Source organism: Aquarana catesbeiana, linkage group LG04 (genome assembly GCF_042186555.1).
Source record: "Aquarana catesbeiana isolate 2022-GZ linkage group LG04, ASM4218655v1, whole genome shotgun sequence".
In the NCBI taxonomy this organism is placed as follows: domain Eukaryota; kingdom Metazoa; phylum Chordata; class Amphibia; order Anura; family Ranidae; genus Aquarana; species Aquarana catesbeiana.
This window is the reverse complement of record NC_133327.1, coordinates 279569592-279583646: the sequence shown is the minus strand read 5'-3', so window position 1 is coordinate 279583646 and position 14055 is coordinate 279569592. Positions and strand designations below refer to the sequence as shown.

The 14055-nt window shown below is 41.4% G+C and overlaps 1 protein-coding gene across 3 annotated transcripts in view; it reads right to left on the bottom strand.

Moving 5' to 3' along the window:
* ARHGEF10 (Rho guanine nucleotide exchange factor 10) overlaps nt 1-14055 on the bottom strand; it is a 276309-nt gene that overhangs the window by 99647 nt on the left and 162607 nt on the right. For all 3 annotated transcript variants that reach the window (XM_073626640.1, XM_073626639.1, XM_073626637.1), the window contains 4 exons: nt 13131-13220; nt 12120-12290; nt 9608-9753; nt 5292-5464 (listed from right to left, as the gene is read on the bottom strand). In XM_073626640.1, the coding sequence (XP_073482741.1) occupies nt 5292-5464; nt 9608-9753; nt 12120-12290; nt 13131-13220 (580 nt within the window). The remainder of the gene's footprint in view (nt 1-5291; nt 5465-9607; nt 9754-12119; nt 12291-13130; nt 13221-14055) is intronic.

Sequence of the window (14055 nt, the reverse complement as noted above, 5' to 3'; positions counted from 1 at the left end):
GGGCGTATCCTCAGAACTTTTGCCAATGTCCAGTCACCTGAGGGTATCAACCTATTACCCAGGATCTATGAATACTCAGCCTGTTCACTGTATAATTAAGATAAATGTGTATATAACTACTGTACATTCCTGTTTACATATCTCAGACATTAATTATGGTTTGATTATACATGATCATACTCTTTTCATACAATTCATTTTTTACCTATCTTTTATTTTGAAGTACATTTGGACCTCAGTTTGGTCAGTGGTTCACAAACAGGCTTTAAAAAATAAACAAAGGCCTATAAGGTGGCTGGCCACTTTTTACACTGACAACACCCTTTATTTACAGTCTCTCACAAAAGTGAGTACACCTCTCACATTTTTGTAAATATTTTATTCTATCTTTTCATGTGACAACACTGGAGAAATGACACTTTGCTACAATGTAAAGTAGTGAGCGTACAGCTTGTATAACAGTGTAAATTAGCTGTCCCCTTAAAATAACTCAACACATAGCCATTAATGTCTAAACCACTGGCAACAAAAGTGAGTACCCCCCTAAGTGAAAATGTCCAAATTGGGCCCAATTAACCATTTTCCCTCCCTGGTGTCATGTGACATGTTAGTGTTACAAGTTCTCAAGTGTGAATGGGGAGCAGGTGTGTTATATTTGGAGTTATTGTTCTCACTCTCTCATAATGGTCACTGGAAGTTCAACATGGCACCTCATGGCAAATAACTCTCTAAGGATCTGAACAAAAATTATTGTTGCTCTACATAAAGATGGCCTAGGCTATAAGAAGATTGGCAAGACTGTAAATTCCCTTAGTAGAAATTTTCATGGGAAAAAAATCTACATCCAAACATAGCTGTCACGTGCGAAAGTTATTTTAAAAAAATATGTATAAATTTAACAATTTAACAGACAGCCTCAGAGAAGAGGAACAAAACCAATTAATGCCAAAATCTACAGCTGCCTCAAGACAGCTTTATAATGTTTTTCTAGGTACTGACCCATGTTTGAATTTAAAACTCACAGCCACAAAGAAAGCAAGCCAAAAATCACGACTGATGTGCAGGGCAAAAGTCCTGGAAGGATGTCCAGAATAGACTGTATCCTGAACAGCTACTTGGTATTCAGAAATGCTGGCTCAGTTAAAGTGTGTATAATGAATTGCCAAGAATGCGCTTTATTGTGTGTAGAAACTTTTCTGGGCAAAGCAAGGGTAATGAGGGCAGGCCATAAGCTTTAATCATGTTACTCACAGGGGTGAGAAGATGATGAGGGTACTGTGGCCTACTATATACGGAAGGTGATAGAGAACTAACACATTATTATATATCTGTTAAAAGATGCAATTTGCTTTTTTGCTTCCTTTTGACTGGCTAATCTATGCAAGTAGTTTAGTCACTCACCTAACCTAGCCTACTTTAATGCAGTGATTGATCTTTACCCTTCCTGCTCTCTCAACCAAACACCAGCATTTCCGGGTCCTAGCCAGTATTTTTTCCGAAGACAGCAACTATATGCAATCTATATGCAACAATGTTTATTCATGGTGATCTGTCTGTGCCACTTTATCTGATTTTGATTACAATTTCTTTATTAAAGAAACCCTGTCACACAATGTAAAACTCTGAATCTAGAAAACAGAATACTAACCTTTCCTGTTGCCAGTGTCACTAAACTCTGCTCCAGTTCTAAGAAAATGCGCCTGGATTTCACAAGGAAACCAATACTTCTGCATGTCTCGACCTCCATGGTTCCTCCTGCTGAGCTCTGCATCACCATTGTCTCTAGCAGGAACCAGTGAGAGCTGCACAGGAACACAGATCGACACAGCCAGAAGTGTCCATCTCTCTGAAGACTTCAGGGGACATTATGCCTGATCAGAGCGGCTTTGAGTGGTGCATAAAAGATCAGGATATGCAAGTATTCCTTTTTTTCTCCTTACAGGTACAGTAGCTCACAAAAGTGAGTACACCCCTCACATTTTTGTAAATATTTTATTATATCCTTTCATGTGACAACACTGAAGAAATTACACTTTGCTACAATATAAAGTAGTGAGTGTACAGCTTGTATAACAGTGTAAATTTGCTGTCCCCTCAAAATAACTCAACACACAGCCATTAATGTCTATACCGCTGCCAACAAAAGGGAGTACACCCCTAAGTGAAAATGTCCAAATTGGGCCCAATTATCCATTTTCCCTCCCTGGTGTCATGTGACTCGTTAGTGTTACAAGGTCTCAGGTGTGTTAAATTTGGTTTTATCACTGTCACTCTCTCATACTGGTCACTGGAAGTTCAACATGGCACCTCATGGCAAAGAACTCTCTGAGGATCTGAAAAAAACATTGTTGCTCTACATAAAGATGGTCTAGGCTATAAGAAGATTGCCAAGACCCTGAAACTGAGCTACAGCACGGTGGCCAAGACCATACAGCGGTTTAACAGGACAGGTTCCACTCAGAACAGGCCTTGCCATGGTCTAACAAAGAAGTTGAGTGCACGTGCTTGGCGTCATATCCATAGACTGTCTTTGGGAAATAGACGTATGAGTGCTGCCAGCATTGCTGCAGAGGTTGAAGGGGTAGGGATCAGCCTGTCAGTGCTCAGACCATACACTGCATCAAATTGGTCTGCCTGGCTGTCATCCCAGAAGGAAGCCTCTTCTAAAGATGATGCACAAGAAAGCCTGCAAACAGTTTTCTGAAGACAAGCAGACTAAGGACATGGATTACTGGAACCATGTCCTGAGGTATGATGAGATCAAGATAAACTTATTTGGTTCAGATGGTGTCAAGCTTGTGTGGCAGCAACCAGGTGAGGAATACAAAGACAAGTGTGTCTTGCCTACAGTCAAGCATGGTGGTGGGAGTGTTTGCCTACAGTCAAGCATGGTGGTGGGAGTGTCATGGTCTGGTGCTGCATGAGTGCTGCCGGCACTGGGGAGCAACAGTTCATTGAGGGAACCATGAATGCCAACATGTACTGTGACATACTGAAGAAGAGCATGATCCCCTCCCTTCGGAGATTGGGCCGCAGGACAGTATTCCAACATAACAACCCCAAACACACCTCCAAGACAACCACTGCCATGCTAAAGAAGCTGAGGGTAAAGGTGATGGACTGGCCAAGCATGTCTCCAGACCTAAACCCTATCTGTGGGGCATCCTCAAGTGGAGGGTGGAGGAGTGCAAGGTCTCTAACATCCATCAGCTCTATGATGTCATCATAGAGGAGTGGAAGAGGACTCCAGTGGCAACCTGTGAAGCTCTGGTGAACTCCATGCCCAAGTGGGTGAAGGCAGTGCTGGAAAATAATGGTGGCCACACAAAATATTGACACTCTGGGCCCAATTTGGACATTTTCACTTAGGGGTGTACTCACTTTTGTTGCCAGTGGTTTAGACATTAATGGCTGTGTGTTGCGTTATTTTGAGGGGAAAGCAAATTTACACTGTTATACATGCTGTACACTTTACATTGTAGCAAAGTGTCATTTCTTCAGTGTTGTCACATGAAAAAAATATAATAAAAAATATTTACAAAAATGTGAGGCGTGTACTCACTTTTGTGAGATATTTTATGTCCCTGGTTCAGAACTTTGCATTATGTGAAAATTAAAGAAACGGATAAATTCACCATTGTTATAAAACTAAAAGTTACTGCAATGTCAATGTAAATCATCTCAACAGACAAAAATTGAATGAAAGCATATTTTTTCCTATTTATTGGGACACAGTAATCTCTGCTTTGAAAATTCTATTTAAATAAGGACACAAACTCATCAAACTGAAAGCTGAACTGTAATCAAAAATGAATTTGGACATTTGCACTGTAAAAATAAATTGCCACTAGTGAAGTGAGTACTGCCCACACAGTACAGTAAGTGCCCAACTTGGAGGGCATTCTGAATGGAGGAGGTGCACATGAATGTCACAGCCCCCCCCCCCTCTTCCCCAATCACAAAATGCCTGTATTCTGTGAAAAGAATGCAAAATGTTTTCTGAATGGAAGAGGTGCTGAATGAGTGACCCGCTGTGATCAGTGTTACAGCCAGATCTGTAGTTTCAGCGCTGGAAGTTAAGGGCTTATTGTATTGTACCAGCCGAATGAAAGTAAAAGTTCTCTAATGCTGCAGCAGCCACACATGTCACACACTTCATTAGTGGCAATTTTTAGGCCCCTCGCACACTTAGCCATTCAGCTGCAATGCCTCCCTCCGGGCACTTTAGTGCACCCAGGATTGGCAGGTGCAACATCCAGCACCACTGCAGGCAACTTGTCAAAGTCTTTGGCAGGCTGGGGCTGAACAAGGCTGAAAGCTGTACAAATAATACTGTAAGGCCCCTTCCACACGGGCAGATAGAATTCAGATTTTAGCTGCGGATAGATGAAGTTATCTACCGCACCTATACTCACACAATGCTTTCCTAGGGCCCCATTCACACACTGCGTTTAGCAACGGTTTCGTTACATGGGGTTTTGTGTGGTTAGAAAAAAATAACATTTGACTGCGTCTAGGACCGATTTAGCCCAGCTATCTGCACATAACCGCAGGTAATCACAGTGTACTATTTCACCTGCGGATAGCAACGGCAACGAGGAAAGAAAAACAACAGGAAGCACATCAGAAATGGCAAGAACATTCCACCGCAGCCGCATGTAAACGCACGTAAACGCTGCTAATCGCAATGTACAACAGCAAGTGATCTCTGTGCCTGGAGTCTTGGAATTTCAAAATAACAAAACATGCTTTTAACAGTGGCAGAACAGCTGCCTGTGTGAAAGTGTGAAAGAGGCCTAAGGCTGGATTCACACCTATGCATTTTTAGTGCTTTTTGCATTTTGCAGATTTGCACAACAGAACGTGTTCCATAGGAAACCATGTTAAATGGACTGTAGTGCAAATCTGCAAAATGCAAAAAGCACTAAAACTGCATAGGTGTGAATCCAGCCTAAGGCCCCATGAAGCTGCAGAACACAGGTCTTCTGAGCACACAAGGCCCTAAACGTGGGTACCAGTTGGGTACCACATGAAAAAGCTAAACACAGAAGTGCCAGTGTAAATTAGGCCTATCCTGAAAGAAGTGAACATGACAGCCACACTTTTTGGGTTATAAGAACATACACATACCTAAGCACATACATTTACTAATAATAAAATAAATAAAAACACGCTAAATTGAGGAATTTATGAGTGAATAACCAACCAACTATATCATATCTGAAGAATCGTGCTTGTAGTGACATTCCACAGGGTGCCCTTTGTCCACTAAATGGATTATGTATACTTACTTGGTTTGGCACAAATGACCTTTTCAGATGCATGTACGGAAGAAAATCGAGACGGATTTCCTTGCTCCTCACTTTCCCCATATTCAATAACCTCTACATGACCAAGAGGCACACTCCATTTTAGTAAGTATTTCTGGCTTTCTGTTACTATGTTATTGCCTTCATTGGAAGATCTAAAAGAAGAGCATATGGATTTAATAAGAAATTGTCACAGTGTATTGGAATTCTGTGTGTTCAGATCCAGAATTCATTAAACAAAGCCAGCATTTAGGGATACTTTAAAAGGGACCCTAAACATAATTTAAGCTGATTTAGGCTGAAAGTGGTTTAGTAACATCAATGTATAATTATGAAAATGTCAGAAAATTGTCAAAATAGTAAGATATTGAAAATAATGATGTAATTGTGAAGAGAAATACACATAATTGGTTAAAGCTAGAGTTTGCCAATCAGAAGGGAGTATCAGCTTTGTTGCAAAGCTATAGGTCTTACTCAGCAGGGGGCTTCGGACCTCTTCAGAGAGACATGCCCCCTTCTGAGACAGATCTGTATCTCATGTAACAGTATATTTAACCACTTGATTGCCAGCCTGTGGTACTCCATTAGAAGGACATTTTTCAGTTTTTAGTGCTGTGATAATTGATGACAATTACTCCATCATGCAACACTGCACCCAAATTAATTTGACATAATTTATTTTTCAATAAACATTTTATTTTTATTTATTTTTTTACTATATAAAAAGGAACAAATGACCAAACATTAACAAAAGAAAAACTCCAGGACAGTGCAAACACCCTTAAAATGTCCCTATTTTTGGAAAGTAGACACACCAAGGTAATCAACATTTTTTGCCACAAATCTATGAAAATTAAGAAACATGTTCATATTGAGGTGGCACTAGATATAGGGCATACAGGTCATATGAAGAGGAAGGAGGTGGTAAAGGGGTTTATTATACAGGTCACATACAGTGGAAGGATGGAAGCAGAATTTAGTTAAGATGTAGAGGAGAGAAAAGAGGGGTGAAAGTGTTAAAAACTACTTGCAGCTGCAGCTGTTTTGATCTGCACAGCTATTCATTTATTAGTTCCTCTCTTCGTCCTTTCCTCTATTGTAAGTGAAAGGGATAGATCACAGATGTACTGCACTGTTTACATCTGTGATGTGATTTGTCTATCTTCACCAGTCACAGAGATCCCAAAGTTTCAGAACCACTTGGATTGGCTTTGTGTCTGTGAGCTGATATTCACAGGCATTACTTGGTTCACTGGCACTGAATACCACCACTTCACAGTTTAAAGATGTATGGCGATAGTGAAAAGTTTAAAGTGTATGTATAGTCAAAACTTTTTTGTTTGTTTCATGGACTTGTTAACACATTAAAACGTGTGTGGGCTACTGCCTGTTGGGTAGGGACAGAGAGTTTTTACAATGCAATGTATTGTTTAGGCTTTTTTTTTTTTTTTATTGAAGTATCACAAAATGGCATGGTGTTGTGGTGCCTTGCTATGTGTAAAAATGCAACGTCTGCATTTGTATGCAGTGCACCAGTAACCCACTTCAAAGCAGTGTTGTGGTGTAAACAGGGCACAAAAAAATGTAGATTAACACAGAACAATGGACATAGTGTGAATGAACCCTTAGATAGAGAAGGGAAGGTTAAAACCACTATTAGATTGTTCTTTTTTGCTATTTATGTCAGACTAGGGAGATTTCCCTTCAGTCTTGGAGGAACAACAGGAAGTGAGAGGGAACCTCCCCAAAGTGAGGGGAATTACCAACAGTTGTCACTGGAACATTTGTCCCAGTTGGATGATTAACCCTTACTTTTGGCTCTCATGACCATTCTAAATGTTAGGTTTTCCTCTTTGTTTCTGTCTCGGTGTCAGTAATAACCAAGCTAATTAGACAAGAAAACCTCCACAGTAGGGGAGCTTAAAGCAATAAAAACCCTTACCCATTTAATTTAAAGCTGAACTTCATCTTTTGATATACTTTACATCAGCCCTCAAAATTTCCACTCACCTGCTCGCATTTGGGGAGTGGAAATTAGTGGAGGGCGAGTGAGGAGCAGGGGCAGACTGGGATGACAGTTTCCTGGCTGAATGCTTCTGACAGAAGCGGTGCAACCACCAGAACGGCCCAGAGGGGGGGCTCCCTGATGGGGTCACTGATAAGGATGTGCCTGCACTAATGGGCACTGACAGGCACTGATGGCCAGTGATGAGGCAGCGCTAATGGCCACTGATGAGGCAGTGCTAATGGCCACTGATGAGGCAGCAATGATGGGCACTGATGAGCCTGCACTGATAGGCTGCACTAATGAGGCTTTGTTGATGGGATCTGATAGACTGCACTGATGAGGCTTCATTGATGGGCACTGATAAGACTGCACTAATATGCACTGATAAGGCTGCACTGATGAACACTGATGGACAAGGATAAGGCTGCACTGATGGGCAACGATAAGGCTGCACCGATGGGCAATGATAAGGAAGCACTGATAAGACTGCACTGATGGGCACTAATAAGACTGCATTGATGGGTACTGATAATGCTGCACTGATGGCCGCTGATGAGGTGGCACTGATAAGTTGCACTGATACGGCAGCACTAATATGCTGCACTGATGGGCACTAATAGGCTGCGCGTATTGCCACTGATGAGGCTGTACTGATAAGGCAGCATTGATATGCTGCACTGAAGGGCACTGTTGAGGCTGCACTGGTGGCCAATGATGAGGCAGCACTGATAAGCTGCACTGATGGGCACTGATATGCTGCACTGATGGCCACTGATGAGGCTGCACTGATGGCCACTGATGAAACAGCACTAATGGCCACTGATGAGACAACACTAATGGCCACTGATGAGGCAGCAAAGATGGGCAGTGATGAGGCAGCAACGATGGGCAGTGATGAGCCTGCACTGATGAAGCTGCACTGATAGGCTGCACTGATGGGACTGCACTAATGGGCACTGATGGGACCTGATAGACTGCACTGATTTGCTCTATGTTAATACTGTTAACATTGTTGTTAATATATATTTTTGTAACTTAATTCTGCATAAAACATTTAACAGTGTAATTTTATTAAATCATTAATCACAGGGCGTGGCAGGGGTTGGGTGGGGCAACTGGTGACGAGTAACTCTTAAGGCCTGGCAAGTGGCTCAGGACTTGAAATTCTGAGCCCTGCTTTACATAGTTTGTTTGGGCCAGCTTGACCCAAACAAACTATGTTCCTTACCAGCATGTGGGGCCATTTGATGTGCAGTATAAACTGTGTCTGTCTCAGGCTACATACAGCATACTGCACTGTGTTCCGAGTTCGAGCTGATACTTCCTGTCTCATACCTGGGACGCAGTAGACTATCACAGTGGCACTTAGTCATTCAGAGAAAGCGATGTATTCTATCAATGAATACAAAGCTTCCTCTGAATGGCAGAGTCAGAGGTTGTCACATCATTAGTCCCCCTCTCTGACTCAGCCAATCAGAGGAAAATTTGTATTCATTGATAGAACGCATTGCTTTCTCTGAATGGCTGAGCGCTGCTGTGGTGGACACTAGTGTGTTCCGAGTATGAAGTCTCGGCTCAAGCCTGAAACAAAGCATGCTATGCTGTATGTAGCCTCAGCTGAAAGGAAAATATGGCAACAGGAATTCACAGAGAATCACACAGTGCTGAAACAATAGGTGGAGTGTTTTTTAATTTTAAAGCAAAAACAGTCTAATTTATTTTTATCCAGCATAAAATTAGCTATATTATGTGTGTGTTGTGGAAAAAGGAAAAACTTTCCTTTTCTCATCACCATCTGTTATTTATTCTCTTTTTAGCACCACTTACTCTGAATTTTCAGAACCATATAAGTCCAAGAGCGGAAAGGCTCATTGTTTGGTTCCTGATGTGTACACAAAAGAGAAAATGTAAAGCAGATATTTTTTACTTCGGATTGTCTCATTACTTCATGACAGAGGAAGGTATCCTTTATTTAGGCAACGTTCATCTGTCAGCAGATCACTGATCAGGCAGATGCTTCACTTATGCCATCTGCTGGCCACTTATATTTCTACTCTCAGTTTATTCTTACAGCGAACAGTGCTTAGGGAGGAACAGTACAACAACTGTTCTATAAGTGCTATAGAGGTATAAAGCACAATAGTTATAGTGTCTATGAATATTTCAAAACATGTAAACATGGAGTTAATTATGCAGTGATAGACTATGGTTATGAAATGGTACACAAATCAAATAATGAAGGTAAGGGTTCCTGTTTTTACCAGTCCTTTACTTTTGAGCAGAAACCTACCTGTTACTAGCAGTGGCACACATCAGCACATCATTGAGCATGAACAGACGCCTCTGCTTGGTTTTCAGGATTTCACCCCTCTCGTTGTACACGGTTTCTACCATATCATCTGATCGAACGAGATATCGATTTCCATTGCTAAGGAGCTAAAATTTAGGGGAAAAAATTTTTAAAGAAAATTTTTTGGACAGAACCTCTATAAGGCAAATAATGTGAAGGTAAAATGAATACCTGAAACTAAAAGCAATAAAAGATTTCCCCATTCCACTGCTTGACCAGTTTCCAGATTTGATGAAGTGAACGTGTGTGAGGGCTGACCATTTTGCCTGACATTCTTTGAACCATTACAATTCGGTCTAAGTGTGTTCATCCTAGCACTAATACACCGCCCAACAATAATTCTCTTGCCCTTGTGGCGGTGTGTGGTGCAGAGATGACCTTGGGCGTGTTATTTGGATATACCATATTTGTCGGCGTATAATACGCACCTTCACTTTAAGAGGGAAGTTTCAGGAAAAAAATTAAATTTTAAATAAAGAACTGTGAAACAAAATAGGGGTCAGTGCCCATGAATGCAGCCTAATTAGTGCTCATCTGCAGCCCCACCTTTGCAATGAATGCAGCCCCACCGATGCCATGAATGCAGCACCCCCCCATTGCCATGAATGCAGCACCCCCCATTGCCATGAATCTTGCACCCGTTCCCCCCCTCCGTTGCCATGAAGGCAGCACCCACCGTTGTCATGAATGCAGCACCCACCTTTGCCATGAATTCAGCACCCACCGTTGCCATGAATGTAGCACCCACCGTTGCCATGAATGCAGCACCCACCGTTGCCATGAATGCAGCACCCACCGTTGCCATGCCTTACCATTGCCAAGAAGGCAGCATCCCCATTGCCATGAATGCAGACTCACCATTGCCATCAGTGCAGCCTGATCGATGCCCATCTGCAACCTCGGATGGGACAAGGAGGGGGCGGGAGGAGTGCCGACAGATTACATACAGGAGAATCTGTTTTCTCAGCAGCCTCTTTAATACAAAGTCCCACCTCCTATGATGGACAGAACAGTCATCCAATGGCAGCCCAGGAGACGGGACTTCCTATTAGAGGCCGCCGTGTAAACAGGAAATTCTCCTGTATGTATGGCACTCGCCCTGCCTCCTCCTTGTCCCCTCCAATGCAGCCAGCATGTATATCTTCTGTGGCCCCCGGTGCTTGGGGATTTACTGTGGGCCACAAAAGATATACATGTCCAAATTACTAGGGGGGCCATTCGAAACCGGAACGCCGGCCGCGATTGGCCCGCAGGCAGGACTTTGGACATGCCTGATCTACACAGTAAGCACTTCATTATACGCTAAACTGCACATATATGTATAATGTGTATATACATTACTTGCTTTCTTGGGTATCTTGGGTAAAGAAAATAAGGCATACCCAATTACAAAAGCTTCAGTTCCTTAAGATTTGAGTTTGTTGGACATCCCACTTCAAAACCATGTGCATTAAAATGTAGTTGCCTTCCTTCTCCCCATTTTTTGGGAATTTGTATCATTCAACTAAAATAGTATTGTGAGCTCAGGTACTGATGTTGGAGGAGAGCTGGCTAGTAATTGACATTCCAGTTCACTCCAAAGTTGTTCAGTAGGACTGAGGTCAGCTTTGTACACAGGCAAGTTAAGTTTCATCAAGCCATGTTTTATAGACCTGGCTAAGTGTACAGGAAAACAGTCATGCTAGAACAAAAAAAGACCTTCACCATACTGTTGCCACAATGTTAAAAGACAAAATTGTCTGAAATATCCTTCACTGAAACATCCAAGTTCAATAATTTGGTGAGGTGTCATTTGGTCACCTGGGAAAGTGCGGTAGTCAGGTCTTCATATATTTTTGGCCATATAGTATATATTAAATTGTTATTAAAAAAGATCAGATTAGGATTTCTTTCGTTCTCTTAATTTGAATTAACAAAATTATTGCAGGATAAAATTAAATATTTCCAAGTTTGTCTCTGTACTTTACATCTCATTCCTGTACCAGTTGCCATGTCCTTTTTAATTCCCTCCCCCTTTAAAGGTCTCCCTTTGTGATCCATGTTCACCCAAGAAGTTCACTGGAAAAAAAAAAATACCAGACATGGTGTTACCTTTTTCCTTGTCCTACAGAACACAGCCTCATTTTTCTTTGTACATGTGAAGCACCTCACTTCTCTCCACTTTATTTCTGAGCACTTAAAGGCTAGTTGTCTAGAGATACTTACAATCTGTCACTCAGAAGCACAGATATATGGTATACTGTTCATTCTTCTATCTTTCCTGCTTATGATGTTATTTGTATGACTGTAACGTGAGGACTGTATATTGGCCGTGTATGCATCTATTTGTGCCTTGTCCAAAATAAAGAATTAAAAAAATACTGCAAGTACAAAATTATTACTAAGTTAAATAGAAATGTGGTGTAAGGCTGAAAAGCATCTGGCCAGTTATTTAACTAAAAAGCATACCAACCTTATTCAGATACCTTTCATTTATTGCTTTGGCAATCTGTTTGATTTCACAGCGTTGATCTGCATCCCGTTTCCTCTCGTTCAGTTTGTCTGCTAATGTTTCTAGCTCTGTAAGAGCCATCTGTAGAGGAAGCCGGTCAGGGTGACCCTTTATCGTATTTTTCAACATGTCCTGCAGGATAGAAGCCAAGACCACAGGAAAGTAATATATATCATAAATAGCACAAAGTAAAACAATATTCGCACACAGTGGGGGAACTGTATTCATAATTACACTTAAATGTCATGCAAGATTACACTTCGGTTAACACACCATCATCTCCAATATTTTTCCTATCTTGTAAATGTTAATTTTATAAATATTTCTTTGTGAATAATAGTTACCCTTACACTATGAAATCCCTTTACACTTGTTAAATGCATTTTAAACTATGCATATTGTAAATGTGTAGTCAATGTCACTAGTACCTAATAAAATATGTATAGATTTGAACTGTGACATTGACTATAATGGCTCAGAACCAGTCAGTGAAAAGTTTCACAGACTGTACTAAACCCATAGACACCCAAGAAACTAACTTATTAAGGAGATCAGCAATGAAAGCCTTCATATATCTTTTAGTTAAGATTTGCTTTAAATGTGCCCACTGTCATCCTTCGTGTAAAATTACATACAGTACTGAGCAGCAATACAGATTTACTACTACCATGAGACAGGTAACATTATGATTCACTTACACCATAAAAAGCTGTATCCTGATAGACACAGGATTTTCATACAGATTTATTTAGGACCGGATACATCTTTATGTAAATTAAAACAATCGCGTGAATCCATATTTAACATACATCCCTTTTGGTCATATAAATTAAAACAATGCTATAAATCCATACTTTAATACACTGCATATTCCCTTTTGATGATGTAAATTAAATCACTTCTCATATAGTTTTATTGACACATATGTGAAAGTATTTAGTGTAACATGTCTAAAACAACGGGATAATTCACCTGTAGCAAGAGGATGAACTGAGGAAAGCGCTGGATTGGCTTCATCATTAAACCGTAGAGTGTAATGCGGTCAGGGCTGGAATCCTGCTTCTGTGACAACACAAAGTCACAAGCTGATCAGTAAGAGTCACCGAATAAATAACACTTACATGGAAAATGGACGAATGTAGTAAATACATAACCTAGTAGCATGCATGGTCTCCCACAGACAGACCAAAGCTAGGCACTTGACACAATGCTATTTGGAAGATTATTGTGTTTCAAAGTGCAAAGCTTGTTTGGCCATATGGATCACAGGAGTGCAGTTCGTTTTGCACTCCTGTGACCTGTTTTTAGCCAACAGTGGGCTCCAGCCCACTCCTGGCTGATGTTACAGCCGGTCCAGGCTAGGGAAAGATCCCGACTTTTACAGTCTGGATCCTCTCACATGTCTGGATTGGCAGCTGACTCAGCCTCCACACCATTGGGATACTGAGCCAGCCCCTCCCTCCCTTCCTCAGCCCAGAGCTCCCGTGAGCGCTGGAGGGACATAGCTGAGAGCAAAAGTTTCTTTATTAGAAATCCATAAAAAGATGAAACATGACACACATACAGTCCAAAGGTGCTCAAGTAGACGTGTTTCACACTCTTGTGCTTACTCACTATGAGTAAGCATGAGAGTGTGAAACACGTCTACTGAGCACCTTTAGACAGTATGTGTCTTGTTTCATCCTTTTATGGATTTCTAAGAAACTGCTTTTACTTCCTGGATGTGCCACCACCTTTTTCTTTTTCCACGGATTATTTGACTGCGGACCAGACAGGCACCCAGGTCCTTACAGCAGTGCATGAGATCTCGCAGGCTGCTTGGAGCGGTGTGAACCCAGCTCTCTCTGGCAGAGCAGAGAGCCAGTGACTGACAGTCAGAGCAGATAGAAGAACTTAG